The 18,850-nt window shown below is 42.9% G+C and overlaps 1 protein-coding gene across 1 annotated transcript; it reads right to left on the reverse strand.

Annotated features, from left to right (window-relative positions):
- Positions 1-911: 911 nt before the first annotated feature.
- On the reverse strand, positions 912-15,670 carry rnf180b (ring finger protein 180b). Its single transcript, XM_080419882.1, has 9 exons — positions 15,570-15,670; positions 14,205-14,315; positions 13,292-13,390; positions 11,699-12,496; positions 9,825-9,956; positions 7,799-8,006; positions 7,126-7,251; positions 5,252-5,460; positions 912-1,009 (listed from the first exon to the last, which is right to left on the reverse strand). The coding sequence occupies exons 2-8, from the start codon at positions 14,286-14,288 to the stop codon at positions 5,270-5,272; spliced, it is 1,638 nt and encodes a 545-aa protein (XP_080276008.1). The 5' UTR covers positions 14,289-14,315; positions 15,570-15,670; the 3' UTR covers positions 912-1,009; positions 5,252-5,269.
- Positions 15,671-18,850: the final 3,180 nt, after the last annotated feature.

Consider the following 18,850-nt stretch of genomic DNA (forward strand, 5'->3'; position numbering starts at 1 on the left):
TGACCTGGCAAAATATGTGACTAGTGGAAGTGATTACATGACGTCCACAATAGGGTCAAGTATTTCCGCAGGTCACCAATTCTACCATACTGGTGGACGGAGGCAGAAGGGGCATATGTTGGTGTTAGTATGCACATTTGCAGTGGTGTAAAGTAACTAAGTACATTTACTCAAGTACTGTACTTATGTACTATTTTGAGTTACTTTTACTTTATACTTTATTGGAGTATTTCCAATTTTCAGTACTTTTACTTCTACTACATCTCAGAGGTAAATATTGTACTTTTACTCCACTACAATTATTTGAAAACTTTAGTTACTAGTTACTTTGTAGATTTTGATTATTATTACAAAACATACATAAACCACTTCAGCCCTATACTGTATACATTTTGTCTATTTGAAAATAGCCGATCTACAAGCTCACAATGCGTCGCGATGCGACGCATTGTGAGCTTGTAGATCTGCTATTTTAAAAAGATTTTTATACATTCTGCATAATGAGTACTTTCGACTTTTGGTACTTTAAGTACATTTTGATACCAATACTTTTGTACTTTTACTCAAGTAAAATTTTTATTCCGGACTTTTGCTTGTAACAGAGCATTTCTACATTGCAGTATAGATACTTTTACTTAAGTAAAAAATGTAAGTACTTTTTCCACCACTGCACATTTGACAAGATGTTGGAGGTCAAGTGTGGTTCTCGTATCAGCCCTCCTAGGGTTTCTTACCTCACCGGCAAAACAATATTCTGGCATCTTTCCTAGGAAAGAAGTAGTATACTGTTTATATAATATGTATACGATTACTGTTGTGCAAATCAATAAATCAAATCAATCGAGCTCCTCCCTGTGGAGTTGTGTAGTCAAACCTGCAGTAGAGGCTGTTCAGGTTCTCTGCAAACTCACACATTCCTCTGGTCTTATAGGAAAGGGGGGCCGTGATTTGGGAGGCCAGTGTCATAACATCTTCCCAGGCATGCCTGGCTCTGCCATCTCTGCAAAATCTTAAAAGGGAGTTTGAGTGAAATGTTTTTGTTAAAAAGTTAAAGTTACCGATAGTAATCATTGCTATATAGAGTATTTGTTCAGTAACAGGGGTCTCAACATCTTCCCAGCTCTTTAGTAAACAGAAAGGAAAGTTTCAGGCCAGGATACCAATTTTATCCAATCAGGAGAGAACCCCACAAAGATCATTTTATCAGCTTAAGTTTTATAGTGTTCCAGTTCCAATTCAGTCTTCTTTTTTTTTGTCTTTTTTTCCCCCATCACCTCCGATTTGTTTATTTGTTTATCCTGTATCCTGTACGAGTTCTCTCTCCAAAGTGTGTTCTCTCTCTTGATTGGATAAAATTGATATCCCTACATGAACATTTTTGTGTTTACTAATTAGCTGGAGAGAAAAAGTGACCAAAAATGTATTTTACGTTATTTCGGAAACACTGCTGAAAAAACGTATACAATATTCTAAATACATTTTGACTACTGGAAATGTTTTCTCCCATACACTGGTACTGTAGGTGACATTTTCCCACATTTGAAACATGAAATATATATATCTTACCATATGGTGTGTGTGTGCGTGTGTGTGTGTGTGTGTGTGTGTGTGTGTGTGTGTGTGTGTGTGTGTGTGTGTGTGTGTGTGTGTGTGTGTGTGTGTGTGTGTGTGTGTGTGTGTGTGTGTGTGTGTGTGTGTGTGTGTGTGTGTGTGTGTGTGTGTGTGTGTGTGTGTGTGTGTGTGTATAAACAAGTAGGCAAACTGTTGGATCACCTACAACAAAGCAACGTGGATCATGATGTTTGTAAGTGTCAGGCATTTATTTTTCACAACATCAAAAACTTCTAGGCAACAGTAAAAGACAGGCTCAGAACAGTTGACAATTTCATTGTACGTAAGTCTTCATACAGCTCATAATAATATACTCTACCGTACCACAAACTTCAGTTTGTGAAATACCAGTTTCAATTTACTTGGTGTACACAATAGGTACTAGGAAACGAAGGCACCAGGCTTGAAGGGGTGTTTCGTTAACACATTCTCACCCCAAGGCGTCATATTTGACCCCTTGGTCAAGTGCCCCAGGTGTCCCTTTCTGATTGATTCTCAAACTTTTTACAGACAGTTACAGACCTGTAAGGGTCCAATTGTTTCCTAACTATCAATAAGTTAGCTGGTGACCCCCTGGAACCCCCTTAAGCACCCCTGGGATTCCCCAGACCCCAGTTTGAGAACCATAGGTTCATAGGTTCGGTATTTGTAGTGCGGCCCCCGTCCAGTTATTACACTGGCCCGGGCGCAGTCCGAAGAAAGAGAAAAGGAGAAAAACATGGGACAAGACAAAGAAGACTAGACTAGGACAACAAGGACTCAGTCACACTGTCAGTCAGTCACGACAGGAGGGAGCAGAGGCTAAACACACACACACACACAACCCACAAAACAACGAGTCCTCTACAGTGAAAAGGGGAGTCTTAAGCATGTTTTTAAAAGTCCCTAGGGTGGGGGCATCTTTGATCCTCAAAGGGAGTTTGTTCCACAACTTTGGTACCAACTCAGCAGACCGTGGAGTCTTCTCATATACAACTGACTGTCAGATCTGAGTGACCTGCACATGCCTGAGACATCTCAGGCATGTGCGGACACGTGACAAGGGAATGTGGACCATGTAGACTGGACCATGTAGACTCAACACGAAAACAACGCATCCCACAGTTTCTGCTTCCTTCCGACAGTAAAAAAAAACGACAACAAGGCAGGTGCACCATCAGAGGCGGGCTTGAGCCCTGTGAGGCACGTGAGTGAGGAGAAGGCCTAGTGAGTGCCCACTCCAAGCGGTGCGAAGCCCGCTTCTGCCAACTCAGCACCGTTCGAGTTACATAACGATAGGGTGGGAATCCATTGGGATCATTCCCTTGCCGTCTGCATCGGACATGAAAGGCACCTGACCAAGCGGCTAAATATGAACTCTTCTTTGCTCCTAACTAGGATGACACAGATTGGCGATTTATTTTGCTTTGGTTTGCTCTGGCATCCGCCTCTCATTCATTTCCTTTGCCCGTGCACATTCAAATCCTGAGTGTTAATTATACTCTGAGATAGTAAATGTCAGGATTCTGCGTTGTACTGAAATAGTACATGTTCTTGTTGTATAACATAGCAAAACAATGAAAAGGGGACACTGATTCTTCTGTGTGTCCATAAAGCAGGTGCACTGGTGCAGGTCATACAGTAATTCTGTACACTGTACCTTTTTAACACAAGTTTAACACTTTTCTCTAACACTTCTTAAAAATACATCAGCGTTTACAATTTCAATCAAAATGCATCACATCGTTTAGATTGCAAGCAAACTATTTTACGGCGTGGCTTCTAGGTGCCAAACCGTCTAGGAGAGGTCTGTAAGTGAGTCCGGGGCTAATCTCACAAAAATATCCAATAACGGCGTCCGTTCTTCTTTTTTTTTTTTACTTCAATACTTTCACAACATGTGTGTCCTCTGTATATACAGGTTCACATCCTAACTATTAGTAACAGTGGCTGCCATTAATACAGCAAATACATGGATGCATTCATTTATCCAGTTTCATTTAAATACCAGTGTTTAAGTAGAGAACAAATACAGAGCCAAATCCTCATTGTTAACGTATCAATTTAGTGGGCCATAGCTGAATGGGTAGAGAGGCCACCTGGGAAACAGAAGGTCCCAGGTTCGATTCCCAGCCTCAGCAATGTGTCCTGGTATCCCTGACCAATTGAGCAGCCATCAGCTGGATGAAGCTGAATGAATTTGTAACTCTAAGAATGTAACCAATTTACCAAATCAGTTGTTTAGTTGTTGTTTTTTCTCTTCAATTTAGTAATTGCCAAACCCTACTGTTGGCCTGTGGCGGTGCAGACAACCACATGTCTAATCTGATACATGGAGTCACAAGCAGTGTTGGGCAATATCTTAGGAAAGTAATATGTTACTTATTACTTATTACTCCTTTAAAAATAAATATTATACTATTTATTACTTTGTATCAAGACTAATATAAAAACATCCCCATCCTTATACAGGAGGAGTCAAAAATCAACCAAACAGCAGAACTAAACACATTGAAAATAGCCGATCTACAAGCTCAAACGCGCCGCGTCCGCGACATGTTGAGAGCTTGTAGATCGGCTATTTTCGGTGCGCTCCGACTCCGTCGTATGACTAAGTATAAATTTGGTTTTAGATGTCAGTTCAATACTTGAAAGCGATTGGCCTATGCCGCCCGCACAAAGTTTACAATGGACGACAATGTTTGTATCTTTGACTGACACAAACTAAAATACAATAACGACAATGTATGCATGTGTACATGGCTTCGTTTCTGAGCCGCGCACGGAGGAACACGGACCTGCGTCAAGACCCCAGGCCTGCATGTACATCATAACTTTGATGTGATGGCGCATGCTTAAAAAGAACAGATCTACAAGCTAACATCCTGTATCATCGCACGGTGTTGATAGCTTGTAAATCTGTTATTTTTGTGCACGTGACAACTTTGGTTTGTACTCTGCCGTTTTACTGCGCTGCTCCACGGATCTGCAGCCGACTGCTGGACACAGATACGGCGCGGCGCGGCTCATAGACCGATACAGCGAGAAGAGAGAGGCTTTTATCTCAGGAACAGGAACAAAAACAAATCGCGTTGATTGTAACGAGTAAGGCAGCTTTACTTGAATCAGTAATATGTAATAATATTATTACTTAAATTATTACTGTTTTGGCAGAGTAATAAGTTACACTACTCGTTACTGGGTAAAGTAATAATATTACAGTAATATATTACTAAGTAACGTGTTACTGCCCAACACTGCTCACCAGCCATTTCTTTTCACCTGACAGTGAGGAGTTTCACTGGGAGAACGAGACACATGCAGTCCAGTTCCACTCCCTGCTGAGCAGGAGCCCCGACCAATCTGAAGGAGTCATTAGTACAGTGACAAAGAGTACCCTCCTTCATGCCCACGAACACGGCCAATTATGTTCTTTGGAACCAAGCCGGAGGCACTGCGGAGGATTCCAATCCCAGTCTCCATGGTGGTGGGCAGGAACTTCACCCCTGTGCCACTAGGACACTATAGTTAATCATTTCAAGTGAACTGAATTACAGTTAAATTAAACTGCTCCTCATTTTTGTGTTAGGGCCCCCCCCCCGGAAACCCCTTGAATGACCCCTTGGGGGTCTCTCCAGAACCCCTGACTTTAAAAACACACCTCTGGCGCTGTCGGCCTTCATGAGAAGAAGAAGTAAACGAGGAAGCAGAGCAGGAGGAAGGCCAGGATCCAGTTGACTGAGTGAATGTAGATGATAACCAGGTCGATGTCAAAGAGCCAGCCTCGCATGTCGGCCAGGTCCAGAGCATCCAGAGTGAAGCCCGCCTGGCCAATGTGCCAGCGCCTGCCTGCCGCTTGTCTCTGGTAGCCTGGAGTTACACAGTGACATGTGAGGTTAGAGTCAAATACAAACAAGAGGTGTGACCACATGGCCATGCTTCTCTCTCGCTCTCTATAGATGAATGTCCATGAAAAACTAAGTGATACACTCCCTTTTTTTCCCTAATTTATTTAGCCAAGGGAGAACAAATTCTCTTTTTCAGGAACACCCTGCTTCACACTCACACAGACACACACACACACATTAAAACCTGGGAGCTGACCCAGTGCAACCACAGTCTTATGCTGTTTGCCACTGGAGCAGTTGGGGGTTCCGTGCCTTGCTCAATGGCACTTTAGCTGTGTTGGGGGAGCAGCCTGATCTCCAGAGAATACCGTAACATTGCACGGAACAGTGCACTTCATTCCGTGGATAGTCGCCTCGGAACTCCCAAATTGCGTGCATATGTACGGCGAGTCCCACGGTGGGCGTAACCAGTCGCAACACGGAAAAACCCGGAAGCAGAGCAGTCCCCACAATAAAATGTACGATTCTGTGCCTATCGGTACATAACTCAAACGGCGCTGAGTAGGCACAGGCGAATGTCCCACCGTTCAGGACGGCAACTCGGTCGCCTTAGCTCCCTCGGTGGTCCTTCACGGGGGGACAATTCGCCTGTGACTCCGCGCCTCCGAAATGGTTTTGTCACAAGGCAGCGCCGTACCATATGCACGCAATTCGGGAGTTCCGAGGTGGCTATCCACGGAATGAAGTGCACTCGTTCCGTGCAATGTTACGGTAATCTCTGGAGATCGGGTTGGGGGGAGAGTTAAGTGGTGGCCATTCACTTCCCCACCCAGATATTTCCTGCCGGTCTGGGGAATCAAACCGGGAACCGTTCGGTCACAAACTCGCTCCTCTAACCTTTAGGCCACCTCTGCTCCTTTTTTTTCTTAAAAATGAAAAAGGTTTTGTATCCCTGCGACCGAAATGTCATCTTTGTAATATTTAAGGATACATTTAAATTAATGTACAAAGAGAATAATCTACTGTTTTATAATATTGCTGATATACACAATCACATGTATGCATGTGACCATGGGTGTCTGAGTGCATACCCTAATACAGGCTTGTATTACATGTCACATAGTTCCACTAAGATCTTGTACACAGTGGAATTGAGTGTGAATTTAATTTACGAGCCCATTTTTACACTTTCAGAGTTCAATTCACATTTTGCTGTGTAGCAAGTATGTCAACTTTACATTAACTGGTGCAGTTGCATACACCAATAAATGAATTAAAATAATAACTGATACATGGGTGCTCATCACAAACATCCATAGCCTATTGGAGATACTGTATATCTGTAGAGTTGTGTGGCTTAAACTCCAAAGTGTACTGTCGGAAGAAATCTGCTTTTAGTTTGCATGTATTTGACCTGTGCAAACCCCAAATGTGTAATGATTTGAAATAAATGGGATTTGTGTGGTTAATGGAACTTGTGCTAATAAAGCAGCATTAGCACCAACTAGCTTAGATGTTAGAGCAAAAGGCAAGGTGGGGTGTTACTACGTCACTGTAGTTACTATCACAGATGTTTTACTGAGTTACAGTACATTCCAGACACCTTCAGAAGGACCCACAGAGAATCCTGGTGCCCCAGAACATAAGACAAAAGAAAAACATCTGCCAAACAACACATCTAACCAACCCCAGAAGATCCGGAAGCGTTTCCGACAGCTGGGCAGAGGCCATTTAGCACAGGTGGCTCTCTGGAAGTTCTGCTTGCGGACATTGTAGATCTTAGGAAAGAAGGTCTTCACTGTCTGGTTGAGGTCTGAAAGGGAAAGGAAACGGTGGGTATTTCATTCACAGAATGTCCAAACTGTACATTCCATAGATATAAAAAATATCGATCGGTCATAAAAATATAAATCAGTCATAAGCACATCTGCATCTGTGTTCACAGTCACTTAATTTGCTGTGACGCTAATTCCTATAGGCTGTTGCATGCCAAGGACCGACGTATAAAACAGTCTTTGGCTGTGGTATCCCTACTGTAAAATGGCATGAAAAAAAGAAAAAAGCACCAAATGCGCCAATCTAAACTCTGCGTTTTGAGCAGAATCCAAATGGTTTTAGTCAGAGATACGATATCTACTGTATAAAGCCTGATTCTTTTTCTCTTTTTTTATTTGATTTAACCTTTTTTCCCCCAATTATACCAGTTGATTCCTCCACATTTCTGTGTCTTGTCACTGCTGTTGTATCCTACTGGCTCACCTGCCAGTGAGGAGCCCCCATCGGGGGGACGTAGAGCCTCCGTCTCACACCAAATCAGTATAACCAATATTTACTTTCCATCAGTCCTGGGGGATGCTGACCTTTCTGGAGGAGGGTGCTAGAGATGAGGGTGCGGCACAGCGGGCAGGGGGTGTTGGATGCCCGGTTCTTGGCCAGGGTGCGGAGGCACGGCTCGCAGAAGACATGGCCGCAGGGATGACAGCTGTAGGGGCTGTAGTAGACTTCTAAACACACAGCACACGTGTAGCCTTCTCTGTCGTCCTCTTCACTGTCCGTCAACAAGCTATTCTGTGTATCAACGCCGCGCACACACACACACACACACACACACACACACACACACACACAGGGGTTAACAAACAACACTCAACAGTCAGTTTAATGACTTAAGCCCTTAAAAAATAGGTGGTTACAAATGCAACTTTGGTTGTTAATCGCAGCTTCATTGTACTGTAGCTTCCTTTTCAACATTAATAGTAAATTCAAACACAATAATTCACCCTGCAAGTAGAATAGTTATGTACTGTATGTACACACCATGTTCTTTGTCCTGCTTGTACTCTCTCACACTCAAGATAAGTGTGTATTGCCAACACAAAGCCAACAGAGAGACAACAGAACTCTGAGGGAGTAACCACTTCACAGGAATTCCTGTCTCAAGAGGGAAAATAGGAACGTTTAACCACATTAACCCTGTCGTCACTATTTTATCTAAACTTTTCAATTTTTTTTAAAGAATTTCACAATGTATTTATTTATTCTTTTGGGGGGGGGGGCGGGGCATTTTATGTTTTATTTCAGATAGGTCGGTGTACTGATTTGTCAAAATGTACACGCGCACAAAACGTTGCATTCAACACCCAGAATAACAGAAAGTAAAAAATACAAATAAACATTTACAAAGTGATAAGAGCGTTGATAACGGGTTTTCTCTGTGTGCCTAAGGCACAAAAAGTTAGAAAAACACTACTCTAGTCTCACACAAAATTCTGCAGCTGGTGTGTGTATGCTATCTACCCTTGATTCCATTCCCACATCACAAGTGCGTTGGTTTGGGCCAAGCAGAGGGGATTTTGTAATGCTCTGGTCAGAATCCAAATGGTTTTAGTCAGAGACACGTTATCTAGACAGCCTGATTCATGCTTAAAGCTGCAATCCATACTTTAACCAATCTGTGTGGTAGACTCAGAATTTTGATACAACTAACCCACAACTGTGGCGGTTGGATATGGTGTCCCTACTCTCCCTGCATATTGTGCTGTGTACAAAAGAGAAAGACGGCCATCCAGAGTTCCCTTCACAGAGTCTACAGTCTGATTGTAGCAGCAGTTTATCAGGGCCTGCTCAATCCCAACCAAATACATTTAAGACGTAAGTCCCTGACCTTCATACAGGCTGTTATCTGTTACCCTACTTTCACACTGTGCCAAGGTCCACTTCTGGTGAGGGGCCCTGTCTCAGAAAGCATTTATTCGTTGTTGCTGCCAGCACTTTTCTACCATGTATTTCTAAGGTAAAGACACACTTGGAGCACTCCTCTTCCTAGCACCGAGCATCGTGTTTCAGCTCTCTCGGCGTCCAGCATTTTTTGGCAGAACACTCGGGGCCGCTCAAGCAGAAAATAATTCATCTTTTGGGAGAGGAGTGCCACTCATCAATGTCACTTTCCTATGGGCTGGAGAGACACACCCAGTCATTGAGCACAGGTGTCTTGCTCAGTGCATGTGTAGCACTCCGGACATATCCAAAGTTTCTGTGGAAACACCCCTTTAAGCTTCCTGTTATCCATCAATAATATCCAATGTACAACGCTCTGATTACTCCAGTCCTCCCACACAAACACATCGATCAGACAATGTATAAAGAAAGATATAGGTAAACAAACTATCTAAAGAAATGGACCCAATCACTGCTTCAACAGCAGCGAGTCGGGCTGCTGAACGACAGTGAACTTGGACCCATTTACGGTATGTATTGTAGGTTTTATTTACGTGTATAAGCCATCAACAATTCAACAACAGCCGCTATGGTGTGTTTCTTGTGGGACATTTAGCCCCGTTCTCGGGACACAAAACCCAGTGTGAAGTACGGGCCCTGGTGTCTCACCTGCTCCTGCTCCAGCTGACTATGGAGCCAGCGTTCCCTTCGTCTCTGTTTCCTCCTATGGCTCTTCAGACGATTCCTCTCCCTCTTGTTCAGCCTGTTTGGTGCCGCTGAGGAGCCACTAGAGGGCTGGGGCTGAGTGAAAGAGCAGAGGTTTGGGAATTGTGCGCCACAATATCTGAATAAGGTGCTTGGCACAAAATATGAGATGATTAAGTAAATGTAAACAAGTTTCACTTTCAATTTCACTTCAGCAGACATTTCCTGCTTTCTGTTTCATGACATCATGCACTAAGTAGCATGAAGCTGTTTGACTGGACTACTTTTGAGGGGACAGAAATACTTGACATAGAGGAACCCTGATTTAGACGGCTTGCCTCCTGCAGTGAACAGAAGTACAGATGCCCTGAGTTGATCCTTGCTTAGTGGTTTATTCAAGGAGGCTGTGACTTCAACCTGGCTTTGTTGGGCCTGATCTGTACATGTACTGTACGTCACATATTAAATAAATAAAAACAGATGTTGAAATGCTGTTGAATAAACCACTAAAACATCATCAATCCACTGCACTGATTTAACAGCATTTAACAAGATTCATTAATTTAGTTTCAATTCATTCTGTAAAGTATTTCATGCAGAGAGTGCAAAATACACACAAGCCCATGTATTTCCCCAATTGGCATTTAGAACAGATATTATATAGCCTAGGCCTATATATTTTTTAAATAGGCCTATGCTGTACTCTGATCATGTGTACAATGTAAATAACATAACTTATAAAATAAGAGTAAGGTTATAGGGTGCAATATCATAGCCTGGTAAACCCTCCCTCCGGAAATCTCAATTCCATTTCATTTCAGGAGTGAGTCTGGCATGATCCGCCTGTCTGCAATATTGGCTGTGCTGGAGTTGGGCGGGAGTAATACCGTTGACTGACAACCCCTTCAGCCAATGATAATTTTTCCCCTTCAGCCAATCAGCAGTTCACCAGTCTTAATGTGACGCGACGGGACTTTTGAGACAGCCATACCCAAAATGGGTTGCCTTTTTCGGGTACAATGGTGTCACTGCCCGCCCCTACCGGTTCTCTAATTATTATTTTTTAAATAGGCTTTGTCATGATTAATTGACCACATATATGAAGTTAAACAACTAAATTCTATCCAAACGATATCTTATAAGTAAATTCCGTGCCTCAAAATAGAAGTTAGAGAGCTTTTTGAAGTCAAAAAATAGCGGAGAATTGGCCGCACAAGAAAAAGATGGCTGCCGTTCGTGTTTTGGGCTCACTCGAACTCGCCACCTGATTGGCCAACGTAAGCTGTCAATCACAGAACAATGAGCGACGACGCTGATAGGCGCGGCCGTTTGGCATACAGAGCCAATATTGTAGAAAGGCGGATCATGCCAGACTCACTCCTGAAATGAAATGGAATTGAGATTTCCGGAGGGAGGGTTTACCAGGCTAGCAATATCATATTATGAATGCAATATTCACATGAGACCGAAATCCGTGTATCTATGATCAGTGGTCAGGACAGTGAAGGGAAGCGTGTGCGTGTGTGTGTGTGTGTGTGTGTGTGTGTGTGTGTGTGTGTGTGTGTGTGTGTGTGTGTGTGTGTGTGTGTGTGTGTGTGTGTGTGTGTGTGCGCGCGAGCGTGTGCGTGCGTGTGTGTGTGTGTGTGGTGTGTGTGTGTGTGTGTGTGTGTCTGTCCAGGGCGAATCCTGCACACTGCTGGACCGAAAGGTTGATTGTGCATGCTGCCAGCAGGCCAAGGAGTAAAAAGTCATGGATATATATTTTTTTTACATATATTATAGATTTTTTTTAAATAGTCAATGTGGCTTGGATGTGGAGAGGAACCAGCATACCGTACCAACACTTGCTCCTCCTGCTCCTGTCCTGCCTCCTCCCCAATGCTATCGGTGATGGTCCTCCCTCGCAGGAACATCAGCGAGTCAGACGCCTCCCCTGGGACATCCGTTGAGGACAGAACGCCCTCCATGGCGGACGTCTGCTGCTGCTGATCCAGCAGTGAGCGTCTCCCTCTAGAAACGGCTGAATGACGGGGAACGTCGTCGAACATGTCATCGGTGACACCGTCAATCCGTTGAGTTCTGCGATGCGCCGTTGGTGAATGGACACATTGGACCGTCCCCGCCCTCATCGACTGTGTCTTGTCCGCAGGACCTGCTGGGCACAGACCCGAAGAGCCACTGGAGCCGTCATCTTCTAACACGCACCTCCTCCCAAAAGAGACACTGGGTGTAGGGTCGAGGAAAAGCGACTGTGTCGCCTCACAGGCCATCGACCGTCGTGAGTCCTCCACGCGGGCCGTGATCGGTCGTGTCTGAGGAGGGTTCATGTGGGACACGATGGCAGAGCCAAACTGTGATCCGGCTAATACGTTCCCGAGGAGTTCCGGGCTTTCCCGCCCAATGCGGTGACAGGCTCCTTGCTGGTCACGCAAACAGCCCTGTTCTCCCTCAGGCCTGCTGGCCGTCCTCGGCTGGACCGCGCGAATGGAGTGTCTGTGGTCGGGATCCACGCGGCTTTTGCTGATGTGGACGGCGATGTTCTGGCCACAGGGACACCTGGCGTGGTTGATGAAATTGAAGCCACCCAGACGAGCGCCGCAATTCTGGCAGTTCAACTTCCCTACAGTCCACTGGGCCTAAGAGAGGCCACAAGAAACAGAGTTACTATGACAATAATGTAACACACTGGATTACATTCATTTACATGCACAAACATCTTAACCACATCTAGCGTCCCTTTTTTTGAGCATGTCATAAGAGGCGAACATTCGGCTAAAATGTTGGGTCCCCCCATCTCTCCAGCTCTTTAATAAACAGAAAATACATGTTCAGGTGGGTTGCACATTTTAGGAGAGAGTAGAGTACCCATTTATCAGTTTCAAATTTAAAGTGTTCCAGTTCAAAATGTGTCAGCTCATTTCTTTGTGTCATCACTTCTAATATCACTTGTTTATCCTGTATACTGTATGAGTTCTCTTTCCTGACTGGATAAAATTGGTATCTCGACTCGAAAATGCATCTGGAGAGACAGGGAGACCCCTGTTACTGAACAAACACTCTAGTCTATAGTCTATACCAATGATTACTATCAGAATATATAGTTATTTAACACTTATTTTAACAAAGGAATATCACGTACCCTACCTTTAAATGATTGATTATCGATATTTTTTCATGATCAATTATAGTTCGATTAACTGTTGCCAACCCGGCCTGGACAGCTGGCGTAGCTGTCCAGGCACCTAGGCGCAATGTAGCCTGACGGCGCGTCGCGGGTTCGAGTCCCGAGCCCGATGACCTTTGCTGCATGTCACTCCTCTCTCTCCCCATTTCCTGTCAGCCTACTGTCCTATCAATAAAAGGCATAAAAGCCCAAAAATAAATCTTAACAAAAAAAAAACGGTTGCCACCCCTATACTGAAGACACTTACCTGTTGAACAGACGTCAGTATCCAATCTGGCAGCTTGTCAAGGTTCACGTGCCAAACGCTGCACAGGGCCGCAGCTGCACTCTCATCTGTGGCTGCTACCTGTTTCAAGATTAATATTAAGACCTGAGGCGATTCTTAAAAATGTTTTCTAAATCCTAACAGTTTTTTGAAAAAAAAAAATCATTTTTTTAAAAATATTTTTCAAAAATAGCAGATCTACAAGCTCATAGCGCGGCACTCGGTGCCGCGCTATGAGCTTGTATATCTGCTATTTTTGAATAGCCAAAGAAATCTAAAGTGACACAGATGCGTTCCAGGTCTTAATGGGTGAAATCATTTCACTCATGCATGCTGTGTCCACTGTATCCCTGCCCTGGTGATTCTGGGAAATCTCTGTTGTTGTTGTTCCTCCTGATACAAACATGTATACCACTATTACTACGCAGAACCTTAGGAATAGTGGTATAAACAGTCCTTTAGTAACATAGTAATACATTATGTTACAGGTCAACGACAGCCTACCTTCTCCTCCTGAGTCCTGACTGACAGACACACACTGATGATAAGGGGAATAGGTTACTCAGTGTGTGTGTGTGTGTGTGTGTGTGTGTGTGTGTGTGTGTGTGTGTGTGTGTGTGTGTGTGTGTGTGTGTGTGTGTGTGTGTGTGTGTGTGTGTGTGTGTGTGTGTGTGTGTGTGTGTGTGCGTGTGTGTGTGTGTGTGTGGCCATAAATGAAGCTCTATCTATACTGTGCTCCTCTACCCCTAACCCTGTAACTGGATGTGAACGACAAACATTTAAACGGCGGATAAATCAACCGTATTCCGCCAATTTCACAAAGCCAATTAAAAACCCACATTTCAGGGCACGTTACTTAGCCAGCTATAATATTAATACAGAGTTTGTCACTCACCAGCTGCAAGCAGGTGGAGTCTATGAAGGCTTTGCGACATCTCCTGCAGCGCAGCATGGCCAACTCACTTGTTAGGCTCTCCATGGAAGGCCTTGAGCCTCGTCCTGTAGGCTGCAATTCACAATTTAAGCACTTTAGCAGACGCTCTTATCCAAAGCGACTTACAATAATAAGCAAGGTAAACACATACATCAAATGCAGAGAGACAGTGTGGTATAGTGCCTCAACTAGGATCACAGGTAAACCAACCTAGCATCAGTCTTAACAATATAATAAGCTGTACATTGAAACGATAGGATATCAGGTGAACTAAAATAATAACATGCTATGTAAATAACATTTTAACCTTGCGGTCAAAAAACACAAGCCTGCACTGCAACAAAAACATGAGAACAAATGACCAGGGTAAAAGACTGCATAGATGTCAAAACTAGGTCAAGTGCTATATGGGCTAAGGTGGAGTCTGAAGAGGTGAGTCTTCAGATTACATCCTGACCCCAGTCAATAGTGTATAGTTTCAATGTACTGATTATTGATTCCCCCCCCCCCTGATATTCTACGGTTAAGACTGATGAAAGGTTCTTGGTTTACCTATGATGATCCTAGATGACTATTTCTATGCATTTGATGTATTACCTTGTGTTGTCATTGCTTACTGTAAATCGCTCTGGATTAAGAGCGTCTGCTAAATGCCTAAATTGTAAATTGTAGTTTAGAACGAATAACACAATCACACTTTTATGTTTATGTTTCATATGGGAGATTAGGCCAATGTTGAGGTATTTTCACTTTACTGGAGTATTTCTAGTTTTCAGTACTTTTACTTCCACTCCACTACATCTCAGAGGCAAATATTGTACTTTTTACTCCACTACAATTATTTGAAAACTTTAGTTGTTACTTTGTAGAATTTTTTTTGTAGACAGATAGATTTTTGTGAAATGAGCATTCTGCATAATGAGTACTTTTACTTTTGTTACTTTAAGTACATTGTTATGCCAATACTTTTGTACTTTTACTCAAGTAAATTTTGAATTCCGGACTTTTACTTGTAACAGAGTATTTCTACATTGCAGTATTGATACTTTTACTTAAGTACATTTTTTTTGTTTTACTTTTTCCACCACTGATTATAATGCTATGTTTAAAAGCTACTGCCCTAGTATTTATACTTCGTAGACGGTGTCTCTCACCAAAAATAGCAGATCTACAAGCTCATGGGCCGTGAGCTTGTAGATCTGCTATGTTCGGTGCGCACTACGTTACAGTGGAATATAAGACCTGACCAGAGGGTAAAAGATCACAACAGATTGTTACAATACGAACAATGGGCGTCTTCTTCATGCATACAATAAAGTAACGTACCGGGTATCTACAAGTAATCCCCAAACACCAGGAATCTAAAGAGAAAGGCTTTTAAAAAACAAAACATCAAGTTGTGATCATGTCCACTTCCACACACACAGGGGCGGTGACGTCACTGGAACAGAACAGCTACGGAAAGTCAACTGGACCAAAAATAAATAAAGGCAGGTTTTTTTCCCAAGCCCCCAGAACCGCGGAGAATGGTTGAAGCCTCAGATGCCTGGTGGCTAAATCTGGTATTGCAGGACTCACGCATTCAAAACGCTACTGCGCATTCTTCTTTCGTCTGAAACGCTAGTGCGCCTGCTCTATTGGCTCCAAAATTGGAGCCAATCTATGAAGTAGAGGTACTTCTGGGTGCTTCATGCGCTTGTGAGCAACTTGCGGGGCCGTCCGCCCTCTAGATATTTTATAACTATGGGATTTCCATGCTTAATATGAATGCAAGAGGACTGGGCACTTTAGATCTGTATGACAGTATGTAGTATTTTTGTATTGGTCTCATAAAGCATTAAGTTTAATTATTTCATTGAGTATCCTTAAGTAGCCTATGACTACGTCTCGTTTACAGCTGAGCTAGCCTTGGATCAAGACGGTCATCGGTCATCATAATTATGACAGTCTTGTATCAAGGATATAGATCTGGTCCATTTAGGAGAACTCCTCCTAACGCTATGGACCAGAGCAAGGCTATAGTTTACAACAATTTTAAGGACCCCCATTATTAACTCATGCACTCTCAGAGTTACAGAAAGGCTCCTTTTGGAACCCCCTCAAGGAACCCTGAGGGTCCCTGAACCCCACTTTGAGAACACTGTGGCTAACCCACTGGTTCCCAAACGTTTAGCTCAAGACCCATAAGAGAAATGTAATGTCTGCCCAGGACCCAAACTAGTGATAAAAGCAGATCTACAAGCTCACAACAAGTCGCATCGTGACACGTTGTGAGCTTGTAGATCTGCTATTTTCTGCTATTTTTACTAGTCTTCACTCCCTGTCTTTGACTACTTCTTAAACGTTTATATATTTCTTATTTATGGAAATTATTTTATTAGTTTAATTTTATTTATATAACACTTTTGAAATATGTTGGAATTAATTTAATTGATGAAAAGTGGTGATTGTATTATTATCATTATTTGTTTTACCTTTTTTAATCTTTTTAAATAATATATATATATATATTATTTTTTTTTAATGGAAGACACAAAAAGGGGATATTTACTCGCAAGTCGCAACCCATAAAAATTGCTCCGCGACCCAAACATGGGTCCAGACCCACTGTTTGGGAAACAATGGGCTAACCAACTCCATAACAGGCTTGTCAACAGCAGGTGGCAGCACGCTCACAAGCACGCAGCACCGGCGCTGACCATGGTGCTGAACCCAACCTCAGCATGGTGATGCCCTGCTCTATATTCATTTCACATAACCTCTCACAATGGACTGTGCCTGTCCACATAACTATGCCCATGTCTCGGTCTGTATGCATAACCTATTACTGCTATAGCGACTATGATAGGCTATGATAATCTAAAGTTAAGCGTTGACACGAAACATATTGCCTAAAACTACCTAAAACTAGGCTATATAACTATTGCCCTGTAGCCTAATACAAATGAGAATTAATAATGTATTATGTTGGAAGAGATTGATTGATTGATTGAATAGTTTATTTAGACGTTTGCAGAAAAAAAAGCACAAGAAAGTACAGTTCAAATACAAGGTCAACTAAATAGGATTTAAAAGCCCATAAGCCATGCACTGTTTCAATTGGGGTCCTTATGTACTCAATGCATAATAGAATGACAGACAGATAAACACTACTGTGCGTGCAGAACATCATATAAACAGTTTAGAAATGAAAAATAAGACAAATAAGGGATATATGTACAGTACAAAAGTTCAAGGGGGGGGGGGGCTGGGTTATGACATTTACAGGGGCCAGTTTGGAGAGTGTACACAAATGGTAGATATCGGATACATCTTCACTGTGTTTGCCATTCACTATATGCAGTGAATTGCCAGTGCACAGCCCACCTGCGTTTCTACAACTATGTACATTTATTCAAGTATAGTACTTAAGTATAATTTTGAGGTAGGCTATATCTTTACTTTACTGGGGTATTTCCAGTTTTCAGTACTTATACTTGTACTCGTACATCTCAGAGGAAAATATTATACTTTTACTATACAATTATTTGAAAACTTTAGCTACTAGTTACTTTGTAGATTTTGATTATTATTACAAAACACACATTAACCACGTCAGCCCTATATACATTTCAGACATTAGAAAATAGCCGATCTACAAGCTCACAATGTGTCAGGATTGAGCTTGTAGATATGCTATTTTCAAAAGATTTATATGATAATTATCTTGTGAAATGGGACATTCCGCATATGAGTACTTTTAATGTTGGTACTTTAAAGTTGTACAATGCAAAATCACAAATAACGATTTTTAGCAACCTCTGCTGGTCACTACCGTCACTGCATACAATTTCCCTAGTCCTCGATTACCCAGAATTCCATTCGTTTTCACCGGAAGCCGGAAGCGTTTCAAAAAGCGATCTTTTAATTGTTTTATACTATCTACGGATCGTTTCTCTTAGCCAGTGGAGCATTAGTTACCATGAGCTGTGCTTTCTTTTTCTGTTCTTTTTCGATCTCCCAATCCTACATTATCTTAAAATCAGCGTGAGGTTCCTTTTTGTTAATAGCGCGGTAGTTCCTGGCCAAACAGGAAACCGTTGCGGTAGTTCCTGAGGACGTCGGCCACGACGTCATGACGTTGGCCAGGAACGTCATTTTCCCGGGAAAGTCCCCCCCGTACACGTTCAATAGAAAATATATAAATAAATAAATGTGTGTGTGTGTGTGTGTGTGTCAACAACACAGCAGTATGGGTTAGCGCCCCAGCCTGTGTCTTCAGTGAGGAAGTAGCCCAACAAATCCACGGTGAGGCATTTACGAGAGCCATTCAAGCAAGCCGCAAGTGGAACCTTCAGTACCACCATGGCCCAAGAAACCATCACGCCAGAAGGAAATGTCTGGAACGGGGGGAGTCTGGTGCAACGCTCAGGTCCTGGACCTGGTGAGACGAAGGAGGAGCCCGGCCAGGAGGCCACCCACAGAGCCTAGTCCCTCCACGTGCCATAATTCCACCTCTGCCCTACCATCTCAAATAAATGGTAGTAATTGCGTAATTTCAGATCCTTTGGAGGTATGCTCTGCTTTTAATCTGCATTTTACAGATGCAGGACACTTATTTAGTAATA

The sequence above is a fragment of the Gymnoscopelus braueri genome (assembly GCF_963280865.1).
Source record: "Gymnoscopelus braueri genome assembly, chromosome: 22".
In the NCBI taxonomy this organism is placed as follows: Eukaryota; Metazoa; Chordata; class Actinopteri; order Myctophiformes; family Myctophidae; genus Gymnoscopelus; species Gymnoscopelus braueri.